A 10,075-nucleotide genomic window follows, 5' to 3' on the forward strand; every position below is an offset into this window, starting at 1 on the left:
CAGGCTCTGAGCTGTCAGCACAGAGCCCGATGCGGGGCTCGAACTCAAGAACTGCGAGATCATGACCTGAGCCAAAGTCGGACGCTCAACTGACTGAGCCACCCAGGCACCCCTCTATTCTCAATTTTTAAAATCTCTGCTCTCATCTTTATCATTTCCTCTCCTCTGTTAGCTGCAGATTTACTTTTGTTCTTTTCTGGTTCCTTAGGTTAATAGTTAGGTTGTTGCATGGAGATCTTCTTTTTTAATATAAACATTTATACATAGAAACTTGCCTTTTATCTCTGCTCTCTCTCAGAGAGATTCTCTTTCAGCAGTCGGACTATTCGTGTGTCTCAATGTGTGTCATCCTACTTGGAATTTGTTGAGCTTCTTGGACGTTTACTAACGCCATTCATCAAACATGGGAAGCGTGGGGCCATTATTTCTTCAAATAATCATTCTGCCCCTTTCCTCCTGGGACTCCACATGTGTATGTCGGCCCTCTCGATGGTGTCTCACAAATCCCTCAGGCTGCCGTTCACTTTCTTCGGGCCTTATTTCTCCCTGTTCCTCGAACTTGGTAATTGCTATTGTCCTATCAGAAATCACTGTTCACATCATGAATTGAATTCCTCTGGTGAATTTTTCATTTCGGTTATTGTACTTTTTAGCTGCAGGATCTTCTTTTGGTTTGTTGTTAAATTTTCTCTGCCCTTAGTGATGTTTCCGTTTTTATTCACACAACGTTTTCTTGCATGTCTTCCTTTCTGTGAGCATTTTTAAGTTGGTTTAAAGTCTTTGTTCAGTAAGCCCACCATCTGGCCTTTCTCAGGAGTGGTTTCTGTTGATTTTTTTTTTCTTTTTTTTTTCTTTTTACCTTGGGCTATACTTTTCCTGTTTCTTTGTTTGCCTTGTGATTTCTGCTGTTGTTGAAAACTGGACATTTGAGTTTAATAATGTGTTAACTCCGGAGATCCAAATCTCCCCCTTCCCCAGGGGGAAGGTTTGTGTGGCTTCTTTAATTTTTTTTTTTTTTAATGTTTGTTTATTTTTGAGAGAGACAGAGTGTGAGCGGGGGAGGGGCAGAGAGGAGAGGAAGACACCGAATCGGAAGCAGGTTCCAGGCTCCGAGCTGTCAGCCCAGCGCCCGACGCGGGGCTCGAACCCACAAGCCGCGAGATCGTGACCTGAGCCGAAGTCGGACGCTTCACCGACGGAGCCCCCCGGGCGCCCTTTCTTTGTTTAATTATCATGTGCTGTTTCTGTTTTCATGAGCCTGCACCTTTCTGGGTGTGTGTGGTGATTTTCCCAAATCTCCCATATATACAGTGGCGCTTTTTTTTTTATTACTAAGTTTTTAATGTTGATTCCAGTATAGTTAACAGCTATGTGAGTTTCAGGCGTAGAGGATGATTCCATGCGGTGGCTTTTGAACGGCTTAGTCCTTACGTGTCTGGCTCCTTAAAAGGGGAAAAAGTAGGGGCGCCTGGGTGGCGCAGTCAGTTGAGCGTCCGACTTCAGCCAGGTCACGATCTCGCGGTCCGTGAGTTCGAGCCCCGCATCAGGCTCTGGGCTGATGGCTCGGAGCCTGGAGCCTGTTTCCGATTCTGTGTCTCCCTCTCTCTCTGCCCCTCCCCCGTTCATGCTCTGTCTCTCTCTGTCCCAAAAATAAATAAAAACGTTGAAAAAAAAATTTAAAAAAAAAAAAAGGGGAAAAAGTGAAAAATGAAGTGGGGAGGGGTAGATGGGAGAAAAGGAGAAAAAAATGTTCCCGTTGTCTCGATCTCCTGGAAGGTCAGGGAGAGGCTGCCCGCCCGCACGAGTCTTGTCTGGAGGGGGGACGGATTCCCGGTGCTTCCCAGCTGCACCGTCATCCCCCGGGTCGTCCTGCCGCGTTCACACTCTGTACGCGTGCGATGGTCGCAGGATATTCCGACACATGCCGTCGGTATGAAAGATGACTAGCTAATTCCCCTTCTGGTGGCCACGCCGGGTCTTGGGTGCCTGGTGTGCGCTTTGCACCGAACCCCAGCTCGTGTCAGCCCGTCCCGGCCACGTTCCGGTGCTCGGTGACCACGGCGGAGGGCACTGCGGGCCTGGAAGTACCAGGGGTGGGGGGAAAGCAGCGGTGATGACTTGAGCTGGCGTCCCTGAGTGCGTGCTCACCGGTTGCAGGTGCCTCGGTGGCCCTGCCCTCCGGAAGCTGACCGATGTCCCAGGCTTCTCTCGCCCCGTGGCTTGTCGTTAGTTCCCAGCCTCGGTGCCCCCCTGAGCTGCCCCCTCTTGATCCTCGTTGGGCACTTTCCGGGGGAGACACCTGATGGGCCCCTGCGAGCTCTAGCAGCTCAGGGGTCCCCAGCCCAGAGTGGCTACCCAGGCCTGTGGCCGAGGCTGGCACCTGGAGGCTGGGAATCATCCGAGCCCCTGTGTGCCTGGGCGTTTGGCCCCTTGAGGGTCTCCTTCTCCCGCTGCCTCGGACAGACTGACCCTCTGCTAGTGTCAGCAGACTGTGTCTTAAAAGGGCCAGAGGGTAAACGTTGCCAGCTTTGCAGGCCAGGTGGTCTCTGTCCCAGCAACTCGACTCCGTGCCGCGGCAGAACAGCAGCTTCGTATGGAACCCAAAGGGCGTTCCGGTAAAACTGCGTTTACGAAAGCAGGCGCTGCTGTAGTTGGCCGGACCCTGCCCCACCCCGTCCTCCTGTCCTGCGGCCTCTGCCCATGTTCCCCTTGTCTGGCTGTTCCGCCTCTGCTGCTCCTGTCTCCCTTGGGCTCGTCACGGCCGTGGCGGCTTTCTCTTCTTGAGACTTAAGATCCTCACCGCCACTGTTCCCAGCTATGAGTGAGGGATGCCGCCTGCCCAAAGCTAGGGGATTCACTCACCCCGCAGATGCCGCGGCAGCCCTCTGGGCCCACGCCCTGAGCCAGGCAGTGTTTACGGTCCAGAGATGTCAAGCATCTGGCCAGTTTCCCGTGCCTCAGATCCCGATTTGTCCTCAATTGATTATGATTATGAGACACTCGCCTGGGACCGGTGGCCTCATTCCCCTTTGCATAAGCTCTAGGTTCAGGGCCACGCATGAGGCTCTGAAAGCAATGCCACGTCCAGTCTCCCTCTTGCAGTTCTGTCCTTCCCACACCCACTCTGTCTCCCCATTGCCCTTGGGGGCAGGGATTTTTGTCTGTCTGGGTCACTGGCACGTCCCCAGTGCCTAATGCCCGGGAGGACTTGATAAATGCCCTTTGAGTAATTGAGCAGATGGATGCTGCAGAAGCAGCAGATTGTTCTAGATACTGGCTGCCTTGGGAGCTTAAGCTCTAAAGCCCCGTCTTTCTGGAAGCCCTCCCTGATTGCCTCCTCCTACCCTCCTTACCTCTGGCCCTGGGCATGTCTGTGTCCAGGGACCAGCCAGGGAGGGTCCAAGCACTGAGGATATGGCCAGGGGTCTTTGCAGAGTTCGTTGAGTAACTTCCCATGCCAAGGAGAGCTTTAAGATAGTGAGATCAGGCGTCCTCCTTGAGGAGGGAGCCACTCAGAGAGATGTAGACAGAGGTGGGAGCCCCTTCCCAGGCCCTGGGTCCCAGGAGCTCAGGTCTGACCCCGTCCTTCTTGCCCGCAGGGTCAGCTGGCAGCCGGCCAGGTGGGTCAGCAGCCCCTCCCGGCTCCCCCGTCTACCTCGACCTGGCCTACCTGCCCAGCGGGAGCAGCGCCCGGCTGGTGGACGAGGAATTCTTCCGAAGGGTGCGTGCGCTCTGTTATGTCATCAGTGGCCAGGACCAGCGCAAGGAAGAGGGCATGAGGGCTGTCCTGGATGCACTGCTGGCCGGCAAGCAGCAATGGGACCGTGACCTCCAGGTGCGTGACCACCCCGGGGTCCCAGACAGTCTTGGCACGAGGTCAGGCCGCACACCTCCTGGCGTGTTCCTGTTGAACTTAGTCCTGGGAGGTCTGTGTGACCTTCACCCGCCCACAGGAGAGGGAGTGGGGCTCAGAGAGCCCGAGCTGTGTCCCCAAGGCCACGGAAATGAAGGCAGGTTCATGGGTCCCACCAGCTCTCAGGACTCTGTTCCCGTTGTCCCCTCCGTCTGGAGCAGCCTGGATGAGGGTGCAGGACGGGCCCGGTTTGATCCGCTTCCCTGACTCCTGGGCTCTTAACCATCCCAGTCACGAGAATTGGCCAGGAGGAATAGGCGAGGTGTCCACGTAGCTGCGAAAGTTGAGAATTGATCCTGTGGGCTGGGGCTGTCCCCCAAGGAAGCCTTAAAGCCCATCCTTGAAGGTGCCTGGCCACCCATCCGGCATGTGAGGTGCCGACGCCCAGCCTCTCAGGGAGCATGCGCAGCCCCTGTCCCCCCCCCCCCCCGCACCCCCTCCCACCCCACAGCTTGTCGGGAGCCAGGACGGAGGGTTCCGGGCACCGGGTGGAGGTAGGGCAAACTTGGTGTGTGTGAGGGAGGAGCCGGAGAGGGGCCCGGGTCCTTTGGGTGCCGTGGGGACAGGAAAGGACCTCAGGGATGGGCGGGTGCAGACAGCCAGGCGAGAGCTAAGGGAAGCAGAGCAACTGTGGTCAGAGAAGAAGGGCCTCAGATGCCGAGGGTGGAGCAGGGGCCTGGGCCCAGAGGTCACAGGTGCTCCCCCTCACCGTCAGCCCGTCTGTCCCACCCACAGGTGACCCTGATCCCCACCTTCGATTCCGCGGCCATGCACGAGTGGTACGAGGAGACACACGCCCGGCACCAGGCGCTGGGCATCACCGTGCTGGGCAGCAACAGCACCGTGTCCATGCAGGACGAGGCCTTCCCCGCCTGCAAGGTCGAGTTCTAGCTCGGCGCCTGACACCCGCCCCCGCAGCCCGGCATCCGCCCCGACCCTGAGATTCACCTGCGTCACAAATAAACCAGGTACTCCACCCGGCTGTGGCCTCAGTTCCTTCCGCTGGCGGGAGACTTGGCAGCCTCCGGGACGGTCATCGCCGCCGTGTCGGCCCCCAGGTCAGGCGTGCTCCGGCCTCCGTGTCGCAGGCCGCAAAAGCCAGGCCCGGGGAGGGGGTGTGCCTTTCCGGTAGTGACCGCCGGCAGCCGGTGCCCGCCGCTGACCGCGGCCCTCCGGCCCGACCCGGCAAGCGTGAGAGGCCGATTTTTACTGGCGGGGAAGCTGGAACCCCTGAGGGCAGCCGGACTCCACTCTGCCACACAAACCGGCCAGGGACGGGGTGAGACTGGAACCCCAGGCTCCGTGCTCCGAAGCGATAGAACAGGTCACTCTCCGTTCCTAGAGATACCTCATGCTGGTGGCAGGAGAGTCACATGCCACAGGGAGGTCTTAGAGGAGAACCTGGAACCCAGAGATTACAAAACATCCATTCCCGAAGAACCCCTTGCCTGCTCTCTGCACGCGTGGAGATAACCTAGCTAGAACGTTAGACGAGGTGCCCTGCGTCCTGGGTTGAACGGCGACCCGAAAAGCGTACATCTGAGCCCTGACACCTGATATCTGTGAGTGTGACTGTTAAGTGAAGGCTCTTGAGATTCTCTGGATGGGCCCTAAGTCCAATGACGCGTGTCCTTATAAGAGACAGAGGAGGTGACACAGAGGGGAAGAGCACGCGGAGATGGAGGCAGAGACTGGGGTGATGGGGTGATGGGGCCGCAGCCAAGGAATGCTGCAGCCCCAGAAGCTGGTGAGGAGTGATTCTCCCCTAGAACTTTCTGAAGGAACCGACCCTGTGCACACCTTGATTTCAGAGCTGGGCCTCCAGAACTGCAAGAATGAACTGTTGTGTGTGGGACCTTGTAACGGTCCCGGGAGATGTTCTGAGCTGGTCGGCACACGGCTCGCTTCCCCCCACACGGTGGCCCGAGTCCCTGTGCGTGGTCGCGTAGGTGTCCTGGTACAGACTCCTTCCTCCGGCCGTCTCGGGCCCCGGCTCGGCGCGTCCAGGCTGCTGTGGCACAATACCAGGCGGCTTCCCCGACAGACGCTTCCTTCCCGCAGCTCCGGAGGCTGGACGGCTGAGACCAGGGTGCCAGGGGTCGGCCGAGGGCGGGCCCTCCGGCTTCCAGATGGCTGCCTTCTGGCTGTGTCCCCGCGTGGACAGGGAGGGGGCGTGGGGGCACATCCTCTCACGGCCCCTCCTTCGGCAGCACCAACCCCGGGATGGGACCCCCACCCCCCTGGCCTCCGCGACCTAACCCCCTCCCGAAGCGACCCCCTCCAGACACCATCACGAAGGGGAGTGGGGCTCACGCATAGGAAATGAGGGGGTGTTTTGCACTAGTTAGGGCTCAGCTGATCGATGACTAGTGTCGTGGTTGGACTGGCCTTTGTGGTTCTGCTTACAAGACGCCCTTCCTCCGGACACCCATCGGGAAACTGAAAAAAAATAAAGGTTTCTCACTTACCAGACCTGGAGATCACCCAGCGCCCCCAGGGCCACATAGTGAGAGGGGCGAGGGGGGACTGAGACAGAGCTGCTTGGTCACTGGCTGGGCCTCTGCTCTTATTGGGTCCAGGATGGGAGCCCAGGGTTTCCAGGGCCCATTGTTTCTTGGTAAACTTAAAACCTCCCGGTGGGAATTTAAAGCGATGGGAGGGAGCAAAAACAAAACAAAACGAGTGGCCCGAAAGGCCAGTTACCAAAATCAACCAAGACCTCTAAAACAAGGAGCCACAGTCGGGGCAGGCAGCCTCTTTCTCTAGAGGCGTGGCTGGCGAGTAGGTTCATTCCAGCTACCATCTTTGAAGAGGATGCCTGGGCAATCAAAGCTTACGTCCCGCACTCGCATCACAAGAAGGAAACAAACTGGCCTTACCCCACAGGGGGGCACACAATTCCGTCTGGAGCTGGCAGGGCCGCAGCAGCCAGGGACACGTCTTGCCTACCAAGGGTTGGTTTGTGGGACCTGACTGCTTCGTGTGGGAGCCACCGAACCGGCGTCTGGCGGTCTTCCTGTGGGATGTCGGGACTTGGCAAGGCCGGGCATCAGGAAGGGCAGGTGGACGCCAAGGGAACCTGCGTGGGCGCCCACAGGGACAGGGCCCACAAGGGCACCGTCGCTGAGGCCGCGACCAAGGTCAATGCGCACCTGGCCGGGACAGGTGCGGCAGCCGCCTGGGGAGCTCCCCAGCGCCTGGGACCTGGGTCTGTGACCCTGCGCCCTCTGTCCGTTTACTGGGAAAGCGGAAGTGCTGGGATCCGAGCGCCCCCCCGCCAGGCGTGTCCTTCGCAAAGCATGCGGGTTAGGGTTACGGCCCTTTGTCTTGCCTTTTCCTGTTGCGGTAAGGGTGGGCTTCTTCGCTCAGGGCCTGGGGGCGGGCCGCTGTTTATAACACTGCCCGAGGTGACATTTTGGCCAGACTGCCCTGTGGCAGGTGCTGCCTCCAATTCTCCATTTCGATTATCACCAGGGAGGGTTTCGCATTGGTATTAATTGTTTAATTGGCTGCTTCCACTGTTTTATTATAGGTGTTTCTTCTCACTGATACGTCACAACTCTACTTTCTCAAGAAACGTGAGAAGGTTTTTAATTGTGCTAAAAAACACGTAAGATTTACCATCTTAACCATTAAGCTCTTGTGCGGTGAGTTTGTTTCCCTCCCCCCCCCACATCTTTCCACTTTATGAACAGTTTTTCTGTAAGCATTTTGTTTTCATGGTTTTCAAACCACAATCTTTAAAGGTCTTCCTCGCGGCTGGCACAAGTTCTCCCATGGTGTTTTCTCTGTGTTTCTCATGTTAACTTTTATTTTTATCCGTCTAGGACTTATTTGGGCATGAAGAGAGATGGAGGCGTTGCCCGAGCCCCAAGGGCCAGCCGATTGTCCCGGGCCTGGTGCAGATTTGAAACGCTCCCTCCTCCCTAAGACCCCAGTGGGTTTGCGTCTGTTTCTACATCTGCTCTAATCCATCACCAGCTTTTCTGGCCCTCTCCCCTCTATTTTCACTGGTATATAGTCTGGTGTCTCTTAATAGCTGCTTAGCAGGTTCTTTCTCCTTAATTTTATTTTTTCCCTTCTTAAATTCCCAGCTGTTTTCACATGCTCCTTCCTCTTGGGAGTTCTAGAATCTGCACAGAGGGCCCCAAACACATGTATGAGAAACGTCACGGGGGCGCCTGGCTGGCTCCTCTGGTAAAGAATGTGACTCTTGATCTTGGGGTTGTGAGTTCTAGCCCCACGCTGGGTGTTGAGAGGACCTAAAAAATAAAAATCTTTTTTTTTTTTTTTTTAATTTTTTTTTTTCAACGTTTATTTATTTTTGGGACAGAGAGAGACAGAGCACGAACGGGGGAGGGGCAGAGAGAGAGGGAGACACAGAATCGGAAACAGGCTCCAGGCTCCGAGCCATCAGCCCAGAGCCCGACGCGGGGCTCGAACTCACGGACCGCGAGATCGCGACCTGGCCGAAGTCGGACGCTTAACCGACTGCGCCACCCAGGCGCCCCAATAAAAATCTTTTAAAAAGAAAGAAAGAAGGAAGGGATGAAAGAAAAGAAAAGAGAAAAGAAAAGAAAGAAATGTTATAAACTTCTGCTTTTGACCACGTCGTAGACTAGATTCTCACGCCGATCTTCCAAGAAAAACAGTGAAAACTGCCGAGTAAAAAGAGTTAAATCTTGATGAATGCGTCCGTGGGCAAACAGAGGTGAAGGAGCACTCAGAGCCCAGAATGTCCACAGAGGCGGGAGGCAGCTTTTGCGTTAGGCTGGGTTTGGTCTTTCGTTTTCACGGACCTTCACGATGGTGGGTCTGTTACGTCAAGACCTCAAAGGGTGAAATCACAATCAAAATAAGATCTTCCCAGGAATGGAAAGGAAACTCGGTTATCTCCAGCCTGTCTGTTGGGAGGAAGAGGGGGGGTAGAATCTAGTCCAATGATTGGTGACCTCGCTTGAGTTTGCAGCTCTAGCGGTATCTGGGTGTCCAGAGGCCTGCAGTAGACAAAGCAGTTTAAAGTCATCCAGGGTGGTGGTGACCCTGAAAGTTTGCTGTTTGAGCCTCCAACCCCAGCCTTCGAGAACTCCCCCAGTCATGGGGCACCTGGGTGGCTCAGTCGGTTAAGCTTCTGACTTCAGCTCAGGTCGTGATCTCGTGGTCTGTGAGTTCAAGCCCCGTGTTTGCTCTGCGCTGACAGCTCAGAGCCTGGAGCCTGCGTCAGAGTCTGTGTCTCCCTCTCTCTCTGCCCCTCCCCCACTTGTGCTCTGTCTCTGTCTCTCTCTGTCTCTGTCCAAAATAAACAAACATTCAAAGAACTCCCCTAGTCACGTCCCAGGAACTGCGTATGAACTGCTATCGAAACTCAACCTGTCCACGTGGCGGGGGAGCCAGCGGTCCTGAAGGCAGCAGAGACTTCCAGCTCAGCATCATTAGACCCAGAATTAGTGCGTTTAATCCTGAAGTGTGGAACAAAGGGCAAGACATATGGAGAAGAGCCAAAAATAACTAAGAAATTAGCAAATAATGGAGGTCTCAAACACTGGATGCAGCTAACCATGGATTTGAGCTCTCCGAAGAGAAAACTGATGAGTTAGAAGATGGAGCAGAGTGTGTTGCCCAAATACGGGAAGAAAAGGGAGGGTAAGAGAGAAAGAGCAGAGGCAAACTCTGAAGAGGATGGAGGCAGAGAATTTTCCAGAACGAACGCGAGACGTCAATTCACCAGTATTCAGAAAGCCAACTGCGTCCCAAGCAGGGTGTATAAAAAGACGCGGCCGATTCAGCGCAGAAAATCCAAGTCAGCAAGAAAAAGCGAGCCTGAGGATGGAAAGCCAGCTTCTCAGACCCAGAGCCTGGAACTCAGGACCCAGAGGGGCACCACATTCAAGGCTCTGAGAGAAAGCAGCAGCCCAGAAATGCTCACCCGACAGAAATGGTAGAGAAGTGAAGATCCCCGCTGGAACAAATTCTGAGGGAACTGTTTCAGGCAGAAAGAAAATGAGCCAGGTGGAAGGGCTGACACGCAGGAGGAGACAGCAGAAAAGGTGGGAAATGCCTGAGCAGAGGTGAAGAAACATCACCTTCATTAGCAAGGATTAAAATGTCCAATGGGTACGATTAAAGTCTAAATTAGACAACAATGGCAAAACATAGCCGATT

The 10,075-nt window shown here is 55.4% G+C and overlaps 1 protein-coding gene across 3 annotated transcripts in view; it reads left to right on the plus strand.

Moving 5' to 3' along the window:
• The window catches only part of MAP1S (microtubule associated protein 1S), a 20,747-nt gene extending 12,577 nt beyond the window's left edge, over positions 1-8,170 (plus strand). For 2 of the 3 annotated variants that reach the window (XM_040444879.1, XM_040444880.1), the window contains exons 6-7: positions 3,600-3,835; positions 4,649-4,894. In XM_040444879.1, coding sequence (XP_040300813.1) covers positions 3,600-3,835; positions 4,649-4,804 — 392 coding nt within the window. In that variant the 3' untranslated portion in view covers positions 4,805-4,894. Of the gene's footprint in view, positions 1-3,599; positions 3,836-4,648; positions 4,895-5,255 lie in introns of those variants that run through there. The other variant, XR_005781448.1, reaches the window with a different exon arrangement.
• Positions 8,171-10,075: the final 1,905 nt, after the last annotated feature.

Source organism: Herpailurus yagouaroundi, unplaced genomic scaffold (assembly GCF_014898765.1).
Source record: "Herpailurus yagouaroundi ecotype Mexico unplaced genomic scaffold, PumYag 193, whole genome shotgun sequence".
NCBI classification, from domain to species: domain Eukaryota; kingdom Metazoa; phylum Chordata; class Mammalia; order Carnivora; family Felidae; genus Herpailurus; species Herpailurus yagouaroundi.